The sequence below is a fragment of the Ovis canadensis genome, chromosome 21 (assembly GCF_042477335.2).
Source record: "Ovis canadensis isolate MfBH-ARS-UI-01 breed Bighorn chromosome 21, ARS-UI_OviCan_v2, whole genome shotgun sequence".
Lineage (NCBI taxonomy): Eukaryota > Metazoa > Chordata > Mammalia > Artiodactyla > Bovidae > Ovis > Ovis canadensis.
In genome coordinates, this window is record NC_091265.1 from 24,290,864 (window position 1) to 24,313,133 (window position 22,270).

The window sequence follows — 22,270 nt, forward strand, 5'->3', positions numbered from 1 at the left end:
CATTCTGGGTGTGATAGTGAGGGTATTTCTAAAACAACTGAGTATACAGAGTAAAGCAGATTACCCTCCTTAATGTGGGTGGCGGCTGAGAGTGCCAGGCTGCAGGAGCAGCCAAGAGGAGCGGCCCCACGTCCGAGGCTAGGGGCGGGAGCCAGGAGGAGCACGTCCAAGGAGCGGTGGCTGCAAGGGTGCCTGAGGGCCTAGAGGAGCTATTCCACGTTCAAGGTTGGGAGGGGCGGCGGTGAGGAGATACCCCTCGTCCAAGGTAAGGACCAGCAGCTGCACTTTGCTGGAGCAGCCATGAAGAGATACCCCACGCCCAGGGTAAGAGAAACTCAAGTAAGACGGTAGGTGTTGCAAGAGGGCATCAGAGGGCAGACACACTGAAACCATACTCACAGAAAACTGGTCAATCTAATCACACTAGGACCACAGCCTTGTCTAACTCAATGAAACCAAGCCATGCACTGTGGGGCAACCCAAGACAGGTGGGCATGCTGGAGAGGTCTGACACAATGTGGTCCACTGGAGAAGGGAATGGCAAACCACTTCAGTATTCTTGCCTTGAGAACCCCATGAACAGTATGAAAAGGCAAAATGATAGGATACCGAAAGAGGAACTCCCCAGGTCATTGGGTGCCCAATATGCTCCTGGAGATCAGTGGAGAAATAACTCCAGAAAGAATGAAGGAATGGAGCCAAAGCAAAAATAATACCCAGCTGTGGATGTGACTGGTGATAGAAGCAAGAGCCAATGCTGTAAAGAGCAATATTGCATAGGAACCTGGAATGTCAGATCCATGAATCAAGGCAAATTGGAAGTGGTCAAACAAGAGATGGCAAGAGTGAACGTCAACATTCTAGGAATCAGCGAACTAAAATGGACTGGAATGGGTGAATGTAACTCAGATGACCATTATATGTACTACTGCGGGCAGGAATCCCTCAGAAGAAATGGGAGTAGCCATCATGGTCAACAAAAGAGTCCGAAATGCAGTACTCGAATGCAATCTCAAAAACAACAGAATGATCTCTGTTCATTTCCAAGGCAAACCATTCAATATCACAGTTATCCAAGTCTATGCCCCAACCAGTAACGCTGAAGAAGCTGAAAGTGAACGGTTCTATGAAGACCTAAAGAACTAACACCTTTTAGAACTAACACCCAAAAAAGATGTCCTTTTCATTCTAGGGGACTGGAATGCAAAAGTAGGAAGTCAAGAAACACCTGGAGTAACAGGCAAATTTGGCCTTGGAATATGGAATGAAGCAGGGCAAAGACTAATAGAGTTTTGCCAAGAAAATGCACTGGTCATAGCAAACACCCTCTTCCAACAACACAAGAGAAGGCTCTACCCATGGACATCACCAGATGGTCAACACCGAAATCAGATTGATTATATTCTCTGCAGCCAAAGATGGAGAAGCTCTATACAGTCAACGAAAACAAGACCAGGGGCTGACTGTGGCTCAGATCATGAACTCCTTATTGCCAAATTCAGACTCAAATTGAAGAAAGTAGGGAAAACCACTAGATCATTCAGGTATGACCTAAATCAAATCCCTTATGATTATACAGTGAAAGTGAGAAATAGATTTAAGGGCCTAGATCTGATAGTTCAGATCTAGAGTGCCTGATGAACTATGGACTGAGGTTCATGACATTGTACAGGAGACAGGGATCAAGACCATCCCCATGGAAAAGAAATGCAAAAAAGCAAAATGGCTGTCTGGGGAGGCCTTACAAATAGCTGTGAAAAGAAGAGAGGCGAAAAGCAAAGGAGAAAAGGACAGATCTAAGCATCTGAAGGCAGAGTTCCAAAGAATAGCAAGAAGAGATAAGAAAGCCTTCCTCAGCGATCAATGCAAAGAAATCGAGGAAAACAACAGAATGGGAAAGACTAGAGATCTCTTCAAGAAAATTAGAGATACCAAGGGAACATTTCATGCAAAGATGGGGTCGATAAAGGACAGAAATGGTCTGGACCTAACAGAAGCAGACGATATTAAGAAGAGGTGGCAAGAATACATGGAAGAACTATAAAAAAAAAAAGATCTTCACGACCAAGATAATCATGATGGTGTGATCACTCACGTAGAGCCAGACATCCTGGAATGTGAAGTCAAGTGGGCCTTAGAAAGCATCACTACAAACAAAGCTAACGGAGGTGATGGAATTCCAGTTGAACTATTTCAAACTGTGAGAGATGATGCTGTGAAAGTGCTGCACTCAATATGCCAGCAAATTTGGAACACTCAGCAGTGGCCACAGGACTGGGAAAGGTCAGTTTTCATTCCAATCTCAAAGAAAGGCAATGCCAAAGAATGCTCAAACTACTGCACAATTGCACTCATCTCACATGCTAGTAAAGTAATGCTCAAAATTCTCCAAGCCAGGCTTCAGCAATACATGAACCGTGAACTTCCAGATGTTCAAGCTGGATTTAGAAAAGGCAGAGGAACCAGAGATCAAACTGCCAACATCTGCTGGATCATGGAAAAAGCAAGAGAGTTCCAGAAAAACATCTATTTCTGCTTTACTGACTATGCCAAAGTCTTTGACTGTGTGGATCACAATAAACTGTGGAAAATTCTGAAAGAGACGGCAAGAATACCAGACCACCTGACCTGCCTCTTGAGAAACCTATATACAGGTCAGAAAGCAACAGTTAGAACTGGACATGGAACAACAGACTGGTTCCAAATAGGAAAAGGAGTACATCAAGGCTGTATATTGTCACCCTGCTTATTTAACTTCTATGCAGAGTACATCATGAGAAACACTGGGCTGGAAGAAACAAGCTGGAATCAAGATTGCCAGGAGAAATATCAATAACCTCAGATATGCAGATGACACCACCCTTATGGCAAAGTGAAGAGGAGCTAAAAAGCCTCTTGATGAAAGTGAAAGAGGAGAGTGAAAAAGTTGGCTTAAAGCTCAACATTCAGAAAACGAAGATCATAACATCTGGTCCCATCACTTCATGGGAAATAGATGAGGAAACAGTGGAAACAGTGTCAGACTATTTTTTTGGGCTCCAAAATCACTGCAGATGGTGACTGCAGCCATGAAATTAAAAGACGCTTACTCCTTGGAAGAAAATTTATGACCAACTTAGATAGTATATTCAAAAGCAGAGACATTACTTTGCCGACTAAGGTCCGTCTAGTCAAGGCTACGGTTTTTCCATATGTATGTGAGAGTTGGACTGTGAAGAAGGCTGAGAGCCAAAGAATTGATGCTTTTGAAATGTGGTGTTGGAGAAGACTCTTGAGAGTCCCTTGGACTGCTAGGAGATCGGACCAGTCTATTTGAAGGAGATCAGCCCTGGGATTTCTTTGGAGGGAATGATGCTAAAGCTGAAATTCCAGCACTTTGGCCACTTCATGCATAAGAGTCGACTCATTAGAAAAGATTCTGATGCTGGGAGGGATTGGGGACAGGAGGAGAAGGGGACGACAGAGGATGAGATGGCTGGATGGCATCGCTGATTCGATGGACATTAGTCTGAGTGAACTCTGGGAGTTGGTGATGAACAGGGAGGCCTGCCGTGCTGCGATTCATGGGGTCACAAAGAGTCGACTGAGGGACTGAACTGAACTGAACTGAACTGAACGTGGGTGCGCCTCATCTAATGAACTGAAGATCTCAACAGGACAAAATAGCTGAGTAAGAGGGGCCGCCTCTTGCGTGTATGCCCTCAGGCTGGGCCATCAATCTTTCCCAACTCACACCCAGAATTAGCCTTAAACTGGAGCTGACATTACTGGCTTTCCTTGTTATCAGGCGTTAGGATAGGGACTAGAAGGAACTACAGCTTCCCAACTGTGGCTCTTGGAATTCCTCAGCCTCCCTAATGGTTGGGCCAATGCCTTATAAGAAGTTACTCAGTTTGTCTGTCTTTCTATACATATATATACTGTGTGTGTATACCTGCACACCACACACTCTCTCATACATAACACACACTTTCACATTCTCACACACATACCCCCTTCACGTTCTGTGTCTCTGGAGAACTCTAACAAATACACTGAACTTAAACTGCTTCCAACACTTTTATTTTTAAGGTTAAAACTATTCTTAAGCTACAAAGGCCAAATTTAAATACTACAACAAAAAGACAAGGAACCTAGAATCACAAACCAATATTTACATGTCTTTTTGCAGTTTTCAAAGGTTTCTCATATGTACTATCTCATATGATTACCGAAGCATGTCGTGAGTATTTAAGACAGAGTTATCACCTACTTATATAAGGAAACTGGGAGTCAAACTATAAGTTGCAGAGCAAAACAAAACCTCAGATCCAGTGCACTGCACCATGTTGCCTCATCACATACAGATAATCAGCTTATTAAAAACTGGGAGTTTCCGTTCGTCTCTCACGGTCAGCCAATGTGTGATCAGGCCACCCAAGATGGTCATTCTTTTGCTCTTGGTATATCCCCTGATGGACCAGTGCCTACTTCACCTACCTCTTACTAACACGTATACACACTCGTACCACTAGTCATACAGCGTCTAAATATTAGAACTAGAATGCCTCCACAATGATAGCTTATCAAAGGGACAGTGAGCAGGATGCCCCCTGCTACTTCACTGGTAACCTATGTGCCAAACAGATGCCACTCTCCCCTATAACTGGTAACGTCCCCTCCCCTGGGAGTGGGGGCTGCTGGCATGCCCTGCCCCCCATCCATAGCATGTGGTGGGCTGTAGCTCCAGGACCTTGCTTCAGACATATAAGATATCCCCCATCCATTAAATCACTGATGTCTCCGTTGCTGACTCTGGGCTCTCCCCTTGGTCCTGAAGCTGGGCAGCTACAGGGACTGCCTGCCTGCAGGGTGCAGCCCAACAGTCAACAAGGATGCTTATGAAAACCCACAATATCACTAGCACCCAAGCAGCACTGTCTCCTCCAGTGACCATCCCCCCAAAAGAGGAAGAGATCAAGACGGCAAAGAAGGACACTTGAGCTCACTCTCCCCCATGAACACATCAAAAATACAGCTACATGTAGAACTCTCACTGAAAACAAACAAGACTGGCAGAAAGACTCTCCTACACAAAGAGTATAAAAATCCACACAGAGTCAGCAAAGAAGGGAGGAGAAGTAATCAGGTCAGTACCTGTAGTCCGAGGATGGGACACAGAAGATGAGAGAGATATCCTGAACTGGGAGACCCTCCCTGAGGCATGAAGGATTCAAACCACATATTTGATACCCTGGCCCTGGGGTCCAACACCAGGAAGATAAGTCCCCTTATGTGGTTTGAAAACCAGTATTATTTACAAGACACCTCAAAAAAATTGAGACTCCACTCACGAAGAACACGCGCACATCCATGCCTACACCTGGGAACAAGGTAGGTGAAACAAACGGAGATTCCCAGGGCTCTGGACAGTTTCTCAAGAGGGCCCCATGTTCTCGGGCCACACCCATGGCCTGCTCCAACATCTCTTGCTCCAGTGCTGCTTCTCCTCTGGGATGAAGCTGTCCCTTCCAGGAGCGGGGAGAATGCACACTGAGAGGGAATGGAACCCAGCTTGGACCCAACCACCAGGGTTTCTGCTCCAGCACCTTAGGACCCAATCACATCCCAAATAGGGCAATAATGACCACTGAGTAGAGGAAAAGGTCTGGGTCACATTTGGCCCTGGACCTGGCCCATCAATCTCCAGCCCCACCTCCCACCAAGGCAACAGCTGCCAGCACGCCCAGGGTGAAGACATGACCTGCGCTCACTGCAGATCAAGCGCTCCCACCAAAGCCTGGCACATGCAGACTTCATACGGGTGCTCCCACACAAGGACATGCAATAATGCCATCTGCAGCAACACGGATGCACCTAGAGATTATCACATTAAGTGAAGAAAGTCAGACAAAGACATATATGATATCATTTCTATGTTGAATCTAAAAAAAAAAGAGATACAAATAAACTTATTTACAAAACAGAAACAGACCCACAGACTTTGACAAGAAACTAATGGTTACCAAAGGTGAAAAACTGGGGGGAGAGATAAATCAGGAGTTTCAGGTTAACATATATATGCTGCTGCTGCTGCTGCTGCTGCTGCTGTTTAGTCACCTCAGTTGTGTCCGACTCTGTGCAACCCCATAGACGGCAGCCCACCAGGCTCCCCTGTCCCTGGGATTCTCCAGGCAAGAACACTGGAGTGGGTTGCCATTTCCTTCTCCAGTGCATGAGAGTGAAAAGTGAAAGTGAAGTCACTCAGTCGTGTCCGACTCCTAGTGACCCCATGGACTGCAGCCTACTAGGCTCCTCTGTCCAGGGGATTTTCCAGGCAAGAGTACTGGAATGGGGTGCCATTGCCTTCTCCAATATATACACTACTATATATAAAATAGATAATCAACAAGGACATACTGTATAGGACAGAGAACTCAATATTCCATAATAACCTATATAGGAAAAGAATCTGAAAAAGAACAGACACAAGTATATGTATAACTGAAGTACTTTACTATACACCTGAAACTGAAGCAGTACTATAAGTTAACTATACTCCAATATAAGATAAAAGTTAAAAATTTGTTTAATTTTTTTAAAAATTGCATTGAAAAAAACAAAATATCTAGGAATAAACTTAACCATGAAGGTGAAAGACCTATACTCTAAACTATAAAACACTGACAAAGGAATGATACAGAATTGGAAAGCAATCCCATGGTCAAGAATTGGAAGAATTAATATTGTTAAAATGACCACACTACTCAAAGCAATCTACAGATTTAATGTAATCCCTATCACAATATCCATAACATTTTCCACAAAACTACAATAATCCCAAAATATACAGAACCACAAAGTCTCTGAATAGCCAAAGCATTTCTGAGAAAGAACAAAGCTGGAGGGAATCATCTCCCTAACTTCAAACGGTACACTACAAAGCTACAATAATCAAAACAGTATGGTCCTGGCACAAAACAGACACATAGCTCAATGGAGCACAACAGAGAGCCCAAAAGTAAACCACACTTCTAAGGACAATTCATCTACGACAAAAGAAGCAAGAATACACAATGGGGAAAGGACAGTCTCTTCAATAAGCAGTTCTGGGAAAACTGGACAGTTGCAGATAAACAAATGAAATTAGGATCTTTTCTCACATCACACACAAAAGTAAACTCAAAGTGGATTAAAGACCTACATGTAAGACCAGAAACCTTGAAACTCTTAGGAGAAAACATAGGCAGAACATTCTGACACAAACTGTAGCTTTTTTTTTTTTTCTTTTGGTATATGTCTACAATGGCAAAAGAAACAAAGGCAAATATAAAATAGGACATAATTAAATTTAAAAGCATTTGCACAGGAAAGGAAGCCACTGACAAAACAAAAAGACAATCCATTGTATGGGAGAAAATAGCTGCAAATAATATGACCAGTAAGAGGTTAATACCCAAAATACACAAACAGCTCATACAACTCAATATCAAAAAGACAAAAATTCCAATCAAACAACGGACAGAAGGGACTTCCCTGGCAGTGCAGGGGTTGAGACTCTGTGCCTGCACTGTAGGGAGCATGGGTTTGACCCCTGACCGGGGAACTAAGATCCTGCAAGCTGTGCAGCGCAACCAAAAAATAAAAATTGTTTTAAATATCAAAAAAAAAAGTGGGCCGAAGATTTACACAGACATTTTTCTGAAGAAGATATACAGATGGCCAACAGGCACATGAAAACATGCTTAACACTGCTAATCCACTGAAGAAATGCAAATCAAAACCATGAGCATATCACCTCACACCTGTCAGAATGGCTTATCATCAAAAAGACAAAAACAACAAACGGTGGCGAGGATGTATATGAAAAGGAAACCCTCATATACTGTTGATGGGCATGTAAATCGGTACAGCCACTGCGGAAGACAGAAAACTAAAAATGGAACTACCATACGACCCAGCAATTTCACTCCTAAGTATACACCTGAAGAAAACAAAAACACTAATTCAAAAAGAGACAGGCACCACAATGTCCACAGCAACACTATTTACAATAGCCAAGATACGGAAGCCACCTAAGTGTCCATCAACACATGAACAGATAAAGAAGATGAATGGATAAAGAACACAGTGATAAAAAAAAAATGAAAGTATGCCATTTGCAACAACATGGATAGTCTGGAAGGTATTGAGATTTGTGAAATAAGTCACAAAAAGAAAGACAAACCACTTACGTGGAATCTAAAAACCAAAAGTATGAGTATAACAGAAACAGACTCACAGATGCAGAGAACCAAATAGTGATTACCGCTGAGGCAAAGGAAGGGGGTAGGGGCAAGAAGAAAGCGGGCAGGAGATTACTACACATAAAATATATTATATAGCACAGGGAATACAACCAATATTTTAGAATAACTTTAAATGGAGCATAATCTATAAAAAGTTTGAATCACTATGTTGTATACCTGAAATAAATATATTATAAATCAACTATACTTTATTAAATATAAAATTTTTAAATAATAATAAAATAAAAACAACAAAACTTTACTAATATATGCCAGAGAATACAAGTGCATCTTCAAAAGTTTCCTTAGCTACTTACTATTAAACCTCCCTGTAATGAAAACCATGCTATTAGGCTTCAGTGACAACCATTAAGCTTATAATCGTCTACTCTCAATAAAAGGGCCACTTTCACATTTATAAGGAAGTTGACACAGGCTTTAAAGATAAATCTGAAAATATATTTCACATATAACATTGAGACAAAATACGATCAAAAACTAAACTCAGATTGAGCCCTATGTATATTATAACCATGTTCCAAACTGAGTAAGTAATATTAATATTTTTGGTAATATAAAGATAGTCTTGAAAACACACACCTGTTACTTCAATTTATTGCTATAATTCTCCAAGGAATACTATAATCTTAAACCAAAACAATTTTTATAACCTGCCATCTTCTGCATACTTAAATACAAATATCATGGGCTCTAATATGAAAATACCTTAATGAAGAAAAATTCAAATAATACACTTCTTATTGAAGAACTAAGTTCAGATGAAAAACAGAAGGTATGTACATATATTCCAATCTCTCCAATAAGAATAGTGGATACACTGAATTGAATCCTTAGAACCACAGTAAACTAAGAGTTTAAGCCAAAGAAGTAGGGAGAATTTGAGCAAGAGAAGAAATCACAGACATCAGAAGCCCATGTGGCTAAAAAATATCAAACTGCCTCATCATTTGTTGTTACACGAATTTCCTTTAACAGAAAATAAAGCTAGTCTCAAAAGGGTTAAACTGTACTTGTAGTCACACATTTGCTAAAACTCACCCACACTGAAGTCTGATAATTAACAAATACAGAATCCCTGACTATTTTTTGATGGGGAGGACCCTGACCATCAATCTAAACCAGGAAAGAAATTTAACCACAGGGGGAGAAAAGAGAGAAAGAAAGAGAGAGCACAGAAAAAAGAAAGCTTTAAAAAGATCTTCCCAGATCTTTATAGACAATTTTGCCTAAAACAACCTTGAAAGTGTAAGTGTTCGTCATTCAGTCATGTCCAACTCTTTGTGACCCCATGGACTATAGCCCACCAGGCTCCTCTGTCCATGGGATTTCCCAGCAAGAATCCTGGAGTGTGTAGCCATTCCCTTCTCCAGGGGATCTTCCCGACGCAGGGATCAAACCTGAATCTCCTGCAGTGCAGGCAGATTCTTTACCAACTGAGCTACAAGGGAAGCCCAAAACAAACTTGATTTACCTTTAAATCAGTGAAGGAAAATAGAGGTTAAAACAGTTTTTCTAACATTTGTAACTGAAAATTTCTGACTACTTTAAAATGTAAGTTTTATTAGAAAGGGATCCAACCCCAGAGAATGTTAACCCAGGTATTTGTATCGTCTGAGTTGCTTTATTATTGCCTTTGACTTAAAGTCAAAAGGAAAGAAATCAAATTCTTGCCCAGGGTATCGGATTTAAGAAATCATTAAATAATCTCTCTTTCTGTAAAGTAACTACTTCTTATTTCTCTGAATTTCCACATGCTAAAATTTGGGTTATGTGCCATAAATGTTAAGCCTGATACATATTCACTTAACAGATATTCATATATTCACTTTGTTACTTCATTGGGAAAGCCTTCCCAAACCCACACCACCAGGATAGGGTCTCATGTAACACTCTCCAGTAACATCCTGTACTTCTCAATAGCACTTAATACAGCTGAAATCAATTTTTGCATGCTTCTTTCAAGTTTATCTTCCCCCTTAATCTAAATGTCCACATACATCTTGTCACCCCACCCCTGTATTTCTGATACATTGTAGGCAATCTGTAATAGTTGAAGAATAAAATAAAGATAGGAAAGAGAGAGAAAACAGAGTCAGGTAAATGCAGTTACACTCCGAGAGCTCCAAATGGAGGTATGAACGCACGCACTCTGAAATTCAATCTGAATTCTGATTAAATCCCTGTCTCCTGGGCTAGAGGATTTCTGAGATACAGATCTGACAAAGATGGGACCATGTCTACTTTTTCCAAGGTTTAGAAATCAAAAATGATCAGAATAACAGGCTTTCTTCTGTCATTGCCAATAGATACGGAATCCTTCAAGGCAACTCCCAAACTGGACAAAGCACAAAGCAAACTCCAAAGATCTAGATGCAAGAAGCCAAAGCAAGTTAACACATGTAATCAGTCCAAAGACTAGACAAAACACATGATGATAAGTTAAAAACACGGTAAATTCAGCATTCATATAAAAGCAACCTGCTCAAACCTGATGACACCTGATCCAGCATTCTTCCCTCTTTTCACACTTTCTTCCACACATAAATCCATTTCATTGAATATTTTTCAATGCAGCTGAAAGCAAAATTACTTAAAATCCTCATCCATTCACAGACATTGATTCCCTGCAAGTATAATTATGACGAGAGAGCTTCATATACAATTTATAATATCAATTTACAATTTCAATTTGATTCACTAATAAATCAGGCTCATTAACAAATACTTATTAAGTACACTTTTATTTTCCCAAGATGAAACAGATTTGTTAGGAGAAACACACCGACGGAACTCAAGTCAGAACCGAGTCAAAACGTTTGGCCAAAGAAATCCCAGAAACGAACCCCATCACCATAAAACCCAAGACTGCGAGCCACATGGCGCGGCAGTCCTCCTGGGTTCCCTCACCCTCCTGCTCTCCTCCCAGGCGTCCCTTCCCAATAAACTCTCTTGCTTTCTCAGCATGTGTGACTCCTCAGACAATTCATTTCCAAGTGTTGGACAAGAGCCCACTCTCAGGCCCTGGAAGAGGTCCCCCTTCCCATAACAAATCCATGCACCCAAAAAAATCTTAGATGACAACAACATCTTTTTTTTTTTGGCCACACCGTGCAGCCTGTGGGATCTCAGTTCCCAGACCAGGGATTGAACCCAGGCCCCTTGAGGCGGAAGCTCCAAGATGTAACCAATGGACCACCAAGGAAATTCCCACTCCTGATTTGAAGACAATTCTCTAGTGACAAGGCAAGTGGAAATAATGCTGACACTGAAAAATACTTACTAAGGATTTAAAGGCTTTTAAAAAAATTTTTAATCAAACAAATATCCATTTTAATAAGAATCTACTGACTCAGAAACAGGAACAGGAATGGATCATAATCATTTAGAGCCTATATTCCAATGTTTATATTATCTTAATTTTTATCCCTGATCTATGATAACTAAAGAGACAAGCAACAGTAAAGCACATTTGGCCAGCTATACACTCAGATTGCTACAGAAAACGGTGAGTTACAAAAGTGTTCAGTACCACAGTCTTCAACTTTCAACTAGAAGTAATATGCTGGAAGTGTATTTTGAACTTAACAGAGATCAGCAAAGAATAACAAAATGTCACACAGAAAACCAAGCTCAACATACTCACAATCTCTTATTAATGAATAAGAAAACTCATCATCTAATTGCTCATTGGAAAGAGAAAGACCAAATGACTGTTACACCTCAAAAGGGACAATAACAAATTTTGCTTTAAAAAAAAAATCATTATTTACTTATGGATTAGAAGTATACAATGAGCCCTTCACCTTCACCTCTAAAGTAGGTCTCAGGCAAAAAATCAAAGGGGGATTCATCCAACATATTTACAAATTCCCTGGTCTCCAAATGTCAAATAATGCAAATATTCCCAGCAGTCTATATTGCTTAATGACTTTAAATTCTGTTCTTTTTTAAGTAAAAAAAAAAAAGCTTCAAAAAGTCTCATTTCTGGTCTCATTTTCTCAAGAAAATCTGCTAAAACAATGCCTTTAAAAACTCAGTGCATACTACATGCCAGAAACACTTTACATATTATGCCTCATTTAATCCTCACCAGGGCCTCTGGAGTTAAAATTTACCATTTCTCCCACACTACAGACACAAAAACTGATGCTTAGAGTAGTCAGGTCATTTGTCTGAGATTACCCAGCTAGTAAGAAGTGAGCAAGAATTCTAACACAGGCAATTTGATCCCAGAATCCAGAATTCCCCCTCCTAAGCCATATTGAAATATAGAAATCTGAACAGCATCTTGTAAGCGGAGGTAAGCTTGGGAAGTTTTGTAGAATTACTGGTTTTTTCCCGTAAAATAAAACTACATGAGAACATTTAAAAAAAAAAAAAAAAAACCTCTGCCTATATCACTTAAATTTTACAGTTCAGTTCAGTCACTCAGGAATGTGCAACTCTTTGCGACCCCATGGGCTGCAGCACATCAGGCCTCCCTGTCCATGACCAACTCCCTGGGGTTTACTCAAACTCATGTTCATTGAGTCAGTGATGCCATCCAACTATCTCATCCACTGTCGTCCCCTTCTCCTCCTGCCTTCAATCTTTCCCAGCATCAGGGTCTTTTCAAATGAGTCAGTTCTTCACATCAGGTGGCCAAAATAGTGGAGTTTCAGCTTCAACATCAGTCCTTCCAATGAATATTCAGGACTGATTTCTTTTAGGATGGACTGGTTGGATCTCCTTGCAGTTCAAGGGACTCTTAAGAGTCTTCTCCAACACCACAGTTCAAATGCATCAATTCTTCGGCGCTCAGCTTTCTTTGTAGTCCAACTCTCACATCTATACATGACTATTGGAAAAACCATACCTTTGACTAGATGGACCTTTGTTGGCAAAGTAATGTCTCTGCTATTTAATATGCTGTCTAGGTTGGTCATAACTTTTCTTCCAAGGAGCAAATGCCTTTTAATTTCATGGCTGCAGTCACCATCTGCAGTGATTTTGGAGCCCCGAAAAATAAAGTTAGCCATTGTTTCTACTGCTTCCCCATCTTTGTGCCATGAAGTGACGGGACCAATGCCATGATCTTAGTTTTCTGAATGTTGAGCTTTAAGCCAACTTTTTCACTCTCCTTTTTCACTTTCACCAAGAGGTGCTTTAGTTCTTCACTTTCTGCCATAAGGGGTGATGTCATCTACATATCTGAGGTTATTGATATTTCTCCCAGCAATCTTGATTCCAGCTTGTGCTACATCCAGTCAAGCATTTCTCATGATGTACTCTGCATAGAAGTTAAATAAGCAGGGTGACAATATACAGCCTTGATGTACTCCTTTTCCCAATTTGGAATCAGTCTGCTGTTCCATGTCCAGTTCTAACTGTTGCTTCCTGACCTGCATACAGATTTCTAGAGAAGCAGGTCAGGTGGTCTGGTGTTCCCATATCTTGAAGAATTTTCCACAGTTTGTTGTGATCCACACAGTCAAAGGCTTTGGCATAATCAATAAAGCAGAAATCGATGTTTTTTTGGAATTCTCTTGCTTTTTCTATGATCCAATGGATGTTGGCAATTTGATCTCTTGCTCCTCTGCCTCTTCTAAATCCATCTTGAACATCTGGAAGTTCACGGTTCACGAACTATTGAAGCCTGGCTTGGAGAATTTTGAGCATTACTTTGCTAGCGTGTGAGATGAGTGCAATTGTGGGGTAGTTTGAGCATTCTTTGGCATTGCCTTTCAAGTCTTCCACAATTAACTAAAAACTGTCCATAAGTTGTTTTTTTTTCTTTTTTTATTCCTAGAAGTCCAACTCTTGCTTAAGTATTTATTCAGTCTAAAGGTAATGAACTGACCCTTTATAATCTAACAAGTCTGTTAAGATTCAACAGAAGTAAATATTAAGTAACCATTTTCATACTCTGAAGAAGGGTATAAACATCTGAAGGTCAATAAAGAAGCAGATTTTTAAATCACTCTTTCCCAAAACTGAGAAAGGTTCTTCTCTGAAGTCAGTTAACGATAAATGCCAGTACCCTAATCTGGAAGTCCTGTGGAAAGACACCAGGAAAAACATAAGAAAGCTCTTAGAACCACCTGAGGTAAATTAACAAGTTTTCCTTTTAGAAAAGGCACCTAAGAATTGGAACAGCAGAGTCCATCCTCCTACATGAGTAACTGTGTATTCTAACTTTGCCACAAAGTACCAAGGACACTATGCTTTCATTAATTTTAGTGGTTTAACAACTGTTTCATGTGTGTAGCAATGGCTACCACTTATTGTGAATGTGTGACAATAACTAAGATTCAAGAAATAAAGCTTTCTGAAGTATATTTTTGGTATATACATAAATTGTTAGCATATATTTTAACATTTGTGCTGCTGATGGTGCTAAGTTGCTTCAGTCGTGTCCGACTCTGTGCGACCCCATAAGCGGCAGCCCACCAGGCTCCCCCGTCCTCGGGATTCCCCAGGCAAGAACACTGGAGAAGGAGAAGTGAAAAGCGAAAGTGAAGTTGCCCAGTCGTGTCCGACTCTTCTCGACCCCATGGACTGCAGCCCACCCGGCTGCTCCGTCCATGGGATTTTCCAGGCAAGAGCACTGGAGTGGGGTGCCATGCTGTAGGTTCTTGAAAAAAAGAAAAAAAAAAAATTCTATGAAGTGGATTGATAATGAGGATTGATGTTTTTTTACAAATCATGAAAATATGAAGATTCAATGTGAAAAGGCACAGATCACTACATTTCTAATGGCTTAAGCATTAGAAAGTGAAGGTGATACTAAGACATGATGCCTGATGCCATGATGAGAAAGGAACAGGAGAGCAGATGTACACAGACTGCGAGGAAACCCGGAAGGAGCAAAAGGGACTGGCTTAGTACAACACCCAAGGCAATATTTCAAATGAAAAGCAGATTTCTAAAAGCTCTAAAAAAACGCTTCTGATTAAAGTTGTCCCCCAACCCAGCTTCCCCTAAACTTCTCTTCTATCAGTGATGATGGCGACAGCATCAGTCAGACTTGAAATCCTGGAAGCATAAACAAGCCTTCACACTGCCCCAACCGTCTCAATCTCTTAGTCCTGTTCATTCTTCCTATGAAATGCCTCTCCTGTGAAACGCCTCTGAAACTGCCCTTCCATTCTCTCTGCCACTACCTTAAGCCTGCCAAATACTATTTCTTCACTCCTGAATTATTCATGAGTTCATTCATTCATACTTGCACTCATTCAGACACTTACTGAAGCACCTACTGAAGTACCATGCTAGTTCTGAATATAAACCACCATTCTAATCAGAGGTGGAGACAAAGATCATAACAAATGCACTATTTTAATAACACCAACCCTTGATTAGGGCCCTCCTATGTGATGGCTGCTATTCCTACATACTATTATCCCATTTAAATCTTTACAACAGCCCCAAAAAAGAAAGAGACTAAGGCTCAAAGAGGTGAGATAATTTTCCTGAGGTCACACTGCTAACAAGTTACAAAGTGGGATTCCCTGAGAACGGATTTTCTATCACTTAAATGAATCCACTGCATCAACTCCCGAACAGTCTTTCCAATCCAGTCTACCCATTTCAACCAGATTCATCTGAAGACAGCATTCTGTACTTGTAACCTTTGTTAAAAAAAAAAAAAAAAAAACCTTATGACATCCTCAGCCTGACCTTCAAAAAACTAAAAACAAGTCTGTCTCTTCCCCTTACTAACTCTTCATCTTGGAAACTGCTTAAAATCTCTAACTTTCAGTTTTCCTACCTATGAAACAGGGATAAGACAGAGTTGTGTAAGCATTAAACAAGATACGTAAAGGTCTAAGCACATGAAAGTGAAAGTGAAAGTTGCTCAGTCATGTCCAACTCTTTGCGACCCCAAGGACTGTACAGTCCATGGAATTGTCCAGGCCAGAATACTGGACTGGGTAGCCTTTCCCTTCTCCAGGGGATCTTCCCAACCCAGGGATAGAACCCAGGTCTCCCACATTGCAGGTGGATTCTTTACCAGCTGAGCCACAAGGGAAACCCAAGAATACTGACTAGAGTGGGTAGCTGATCCCTTCTCCTGCGGATCTTCCTGACCCAGCAATCGAACCAGGGTCTCCTGCATTGCAGGCAGATTCTTTACCAAATGAGATATCAGGGAAGCTAGCTACATGAGTGTTCAGTAAATAAGAGTTGTCATTACTCATACAGCCTATATGCAGAATTTCTGCTTCACTCAATCAATACACCTAACTACTTCTTTTACAAAACCATTTGGATTTCTGCCTCAATTCACACTTTTCTCCCTCTGCTCCATTAAGTATTCTATAAATATCTACTACATGAATCAATGTACTGTGATCCTTCTCTTCAAGGCCCAAGTCAAATGTTACTTCTTCCACGGAGCCCTCGCTACCTGCATCTAACTTAAGTGCCACCAAGGGAATGGGGAACAAAAAAATGCCTAATTATTCAAGACCTATTATGAACTAGAAAATGTGATAGTCTTCAGTGTATTACTTCACTCAGTTCTCACAGAGGGAGTCAAAGTAACTTGCACAAAGTCAAACAGTGAGTGAGTGAGATGAGATTCAAAATCAGAAGTGGCTGATAGCCTTTAAAAGCCCATTTCTTCCCCCCCGCCCCCACCACCTTGTGGCACCTGGATTACACATTTAAACAACTGCCCAACACGGACAAAGAACAAAATGCTGCTATATATTCTAAGAGCCCCAGCTACCCATACAAATACAACAAACAAAACTGTAATGAAATAACACTTATCCACACCACCTGTGGTGCCCTCTCATTTTTTTTTTTTTCTATTCTTTTCTATTTCACTTAAACTACTGGTCAGTTCCCACTAATTTTACTTCACAACCACTCATGAATAGCGACCCAAACTTTGAGTTACCCAGCTATATTCCAAACACAGATCCAAGATCAAATAAGATCAAGAATTTGTTTTCAAGAAGTATTTAACCCAGCTGGAGAGAGAATAGTAAAACACAAACTTCTCTTGACCCTTTTGCCCTTACCCCACCTCCTGGCATAGAAGAACCTATGTTTCTGTTGCTCCCCTGAACTACTCATCATGGAACATAACCAATAAATTATCTAGGCTGTAAATATGAAAAATATCAGGCATTCAACAAATCATTGTTGAATGAATGAATGAATGAGTGAGGCACAATAAAATGCTATGGATTTTCAGAGAGAGAAAGTACATACCATAGACTCTCTCCCCATATAACTTCATAATCCTATAAGGGAATGAAAAATCTCTGACTATAACAAAAGCTCAATCATGTTTGTAGATATCCTTTTTTTTTTTTCTTCAATAAATGAGCTATAGACTAGCAACCATTCAAGTGGAAAAGCAGATAAACATGGATCTTTGCCAAAGAAAATCAAGGAAGACATGTATCCCTCTAATGATAATTTTATTATCAGCCTCTGCTCCAGATCCTTACTGTTTAAAGGTTGACTCTTGGTCCACAAGCATTAAAATCACCTGCAAGTTTGCAGAAATGTAGAATTTCAGGCCCCACCAAGATCTACTGAATCAGAACCCCCATTTTAACATGTTCCCCCAGCAGACTCCTAACACACGTTAAGTTTTAAAAGCACCAGCGAATATGATACAAATGAAACTGGCTTCTGCAAGCTCAGAGAAAGTTACCATCTTCTCCTGGGTTATCTCTGTAATAAATAACCAGACTTCTGAAGACGTTCCATAGCTATGGCCATGACACACCTTCAGGAATATGAGGGTATAAATCTAAATTATTACTCAATGAGAAGAACTGACCATCCACTGAATACTGACTAGAACTTTTAGGAAACATACAAAAAATATACCTCTGCCTTCTTAGGACATAGACTCTATTGAGCAAGAAAATAAGACAATAAACTTAAATAACCAAAATGACCTTGGTTAATTAAAGATTAAAGAAATCTTTAATACAAAGGATGAGAGAGAGAGATGCTGGTTAGAACATTCAAGAACAAACTAACAACTCTCAGTGATACATACACATATTTTCAAATAGTCTCTAAAGCTCCAAATTTAGATTGCCCTACCTGTAAAGCTGTGGAATAAAGGACCTACAAGTGACATACAGTCAGATCTCCTAGACACTTTCACTGACTCATAGACTGGAACCACCCTTTATAACACCAAGCAAATTCTCAACCTGGAGACCACTTTGTGAACTTGCAAAAACACTCTGCAAAACCTTCAAGCCACAATCCTGTCATTCCCAAATTGACACAAGATCTGAGGTCAAATATGCCCTAAAAAAAAAAAAAAAAAAAACCCTGGGGGGTGGGGGGAGGGGAACGCCAAAACAGAGGGAATAAGGTGAGGAATGATTGCAGGCCATTTCTCATCCCCTAGCTGACCTACGAAGACCTCTCCATCACAAGGCAGGAGAGAGGAAAAGCAACGCAGGTGTGTGCATTCAGTCTGAAGTGGCCCCCAAACTTAATCCTGAAGTTGAGAAGACATCCTCTCCCCCAACAGCAGACGTTCAGATGACAGCTCAACCTCTACTCCCTTCCCCCTTCTTCCGTCCCAGCCGGATTTAGTGTATCAGCCCCTCGCGATCTATCCCCTCCCCAAGCCCACCCATTCCTGCCCCCCAAAAAACACCCCTCATCGCTCCCAAGGAGAGGCTGACAAGACAGCGAGTGCCCGAGCCCGCCTCCCAGGAGCCCACCGCGCACGTCGCCCTCGGCCTGGGGGAGGGCTGACGGGGCTCACCAAGTACAGGGGGGCATAGATCCTCAGGGACTCCTCCAGGGCGCCCCTGGTGATGTGCAGGAAGGAGAGCCAGCAGGACGGCTGCCAAGTGTGGCCGATCTCGTAGCAGTTGTGAGGGATGGACTTGCTGAGCGCCGCCATGACGAGGAGCCGCGCGCGGGGACCGGGAGGGGCTGAGCCGGCGCTCGCAAGGGAGGAAGCGGGGAGGGCGGCGCGCGCCCAGCCGCGGCGGAGCAGCGGGGCCGGCCCGGGGGGAGGCGCGGAAAAGAGGGGAAAGGTAACGAGAGCGGGGTTACTCCGGGCCAAAGTCCTCGGATGTTGGGCGCTCGGCGTATGGCAGCTCGAGGGGGCGGGGCGCGCAGCCGGGGAGGCGGGGAGAGGCGGAGCGTGCGCGCCCCCGCCGGCGCCCCCCGGGCAAGCGCGTCCCCGAGCGGCGCGCGCCGCCGACGGGGAAAGAGAGAGCGCCGCTCGGCGACGCGCCGGCCGCCCGCCTCTTCATGGCTCGCGCCGCGCGCGCCCTGACAGATGCGCCCCAGTGGGCGCGCGGGGTCACCGTGTACTCCAGCCTCGGTCCTCTCAAAGCCCAGCCAAGTAGAATTGAGGGCAGTGGAAGAAATGGATGAAATGTCTTTGTTGGGAGCTGGTGGAGGAAGACGGTTGTCAGAGGCGAGCCCAGACAAACATCCTCCTCAGAAGGGCCAGCTGCCCTGCCCTGGAGCGCCAGCTAATAAATAGCTGAGGCTATCTGCTGGTTGGGACCCAGCAGCGCCTCGGCTTTCTGAGCTCTGCGGTGCCTGAGTAGGCTCCACAAATTTGCTAGTTGGGCACTTTCCCTTCTTGTAAAGGGAAGGACGCTAGTTGGTCTTTGTCTCCAAACCCTGGGCCACTGAGCCATCCTGCCTATCTACAGCACCGCCACAGGCAAGCATCCGCCAAGTATGTAACCCAGCAAGGACTCACTTGCCCCAGGCGCAGAAAGCCAGGCTCTGACAGCAGGTGTTTGCAGCAAAGGAAGGGTTTATTGCAGGGTACAGAAGCCTAGCGTGCTCTAGTCCTTGGGGTCACAAAGAGTCAGACACGACTGGACAGCCACCACCACCAAGCAAGGGGGTGAGAGAGACTGACTTCTTGACAAGCCTCAGATCCGCTCCCACTTGGTCTATGAGTTAGGGGTTCTTAAAAAGGGAAAACAGAGACTAGGATGAATCCTCTTGTGAGGTTTTTTTTTTTCATCGTAGTTTTGGAAATCAGGATATCTTGGATTCTCAAGTCAGGTGGCCCATGACTTGGGGCCACCTGTGAGCTCATCTTGTTGTGGAGAAACAGGCTGAGTTTGTACATTAATGATGTTATCTATAATAGCTATTTTAGTATATTAGCAATGGCATCAGCAACAGCAGTTTTAGTCATCTGACTTGTTGATTCGTGTTCACTTAGCACGGGATTGAGGTCGTGGGAGGGTGAGAAAGGAAATTAAGTTTTAGATAGCGAGATTAATCATAAACTGGGGAAGGGAACTCGATTTTAGGGAGACTGTACTTCAAATCATACACCTAGTAGAGGCAGCCGTGGTCTTAGAACTGGTGCCTGGCTAGAGGGCAACAGTTGGCTTGACAAGGAATCTGTGTGGCCCATGAGACTTATAAACTCTGTAAGAGTCAGTTTCCTCACATATAACTTTCCAGGTTCCCTGGAATTTCAAATTCTAAAGTGTCTTAAAGCAGGAGCTTGTCATTAGACTGTTCAATACTGTTATTTTTATATACAGCCCTTAGACGAATCCCATTCTAATCTAGTCTTCATTTATTCATTCTGTAATATTTACCGAGCACATACTATTTTCAGGCAGGCTTCCCAGATGGCTCCGTGGCAGAGAATCTGCCTGCAGGAAATGCGGGTTTGATCCTTGGGTCAAGAAGATCCCCTGAAGTAGGAAATGGTAACCTGCTCCAGTATACTTGTCTAGAAAATTCCATAGACAAGCTAGCAAGCTGCACTCCATAGGGTCACAAAGAGTGAGACATGGCTGAGCGCGCGTGCGCACACACACACACACACATTATTTTCAGACACTATTCTAAGCTCTGTAGATTCGGCTGTGAACAAGAAGGGTTTCCACCTACTTCTCCATCTCCTCCCAGTGCTGTAGAGCTGGGCCAGAGCTGGCATTGCAGCCCCAGGCACTATGACTTCTGGAGTTACAGTGAATGATGAAGTCAAAGGTTTTAATGATAAGAAAATAAAAATATTCTACACAAAAGAAGATGGAAGAAAGTTCTGTTTAAATGATGAGGAAAGACAAATAATTATAATAGAGGAAGCAAAACTGATCTTAACAAATGACACTAGTGATACCACGGAGGACCCCTATACATTTTGTTGTGAAGTTGCTACCTCTGAATGATTACCAGTTTGCTCTGTATGATGCCATATAAACAACAAAAAAGTCTAAGAATACCTAGTATTGATCTATAGTCTAAGAATACCTAATACTGATCTATTGATGCCATATACACAACAAAAAAGACTAAGAATACCCAGTATTGATAGTCTGGGCTTCTAAGAGGGCACCTTTTAAAAACAAGATGATTTATACTAGCTCTAAAGACGCCATTAAAAAGAAATCTACATACATTAAATGTGAAGTGACGTAAAGTGAAGTCGCTCAGTTATGTCCAACTCTTTGCGACCCCATGGACTGTAGCCCACCAGGCTCCTCCATCCATGGGATTTTCCAGGCAAGAACACTGGAGTGGGTTGCCATTTCCTTCTTCAGGGGATCTTCCTGACCCAGGGATCGAACCCAGGTCTCCTACATTGCAAGCAGATACTTTAACCTCTGAGCCACCAGGGAAGCCCATATTAAATATGAGTGACATGTAAATGGAAGGGATGAAATTAAGGAGCATTTGTCACTTGGAGAGAAATTGGGAAACATTGTAGTTGTCTCACTTGAAGGAAAACTCATAAAATGACAGTTGAATACCGTCTTGAGTGTTAAGCAGCTTCCACTTCTACAACTCAGTCAGTTGGAAGAGTATTAGATTTTGTTTTTCTTTTTCCTGTTTCCCAGTGGAGAAATTGGAGTTGGTGTGGTGATGGACAGGGAAGCCTGGCGTGGTGCAGTCCATGGGGTCACAAAGAGTCAGACACAACTGAACAACTGAACTGAACTGAACTTCCCCAATGGGCCCTTTCAAAACAATAAACGAAGGAAATATCATTCATTTGCTTATTTAACTTC

General features: G+C 42.2%; 1 protein-coding gene and 1 pseudogene across 1 annotated transcript in view; one reads left to right on the plus strand and one right to left on the minus strand.

Annotated features, from left to right (window-relative positions):
- TMEM135 (transmembrane protein 135) overlaps positions 1-19,546 on the minus strand; it is a 268,804-nt gene extending 249,258 nt beyond the window's left edge. The window contains exon 1 of the mRNA XM_069564786.1: positions 19,027-19,546. Within this exon, the coding sequence (XP_069420887.1) occupies positions 19,027-19,167 (141 nt within the window). The 5' untranslated portion in view covers positions 19,168-19,546. The remainder of the gene's footprint in view (positions 1-19,026) is intronic.
- A 1,665-nt stretch (positions 19,547-21,211) lies between these two features.
- LOC138427273 (cofilin-2 pseudogene) lies at positions 21,212-22,001 on the plus strand (annotated as a pseudogene).
- The last annotated feature ends 269 nt before the right edge of the window (positions 22,002-22,270 follow it).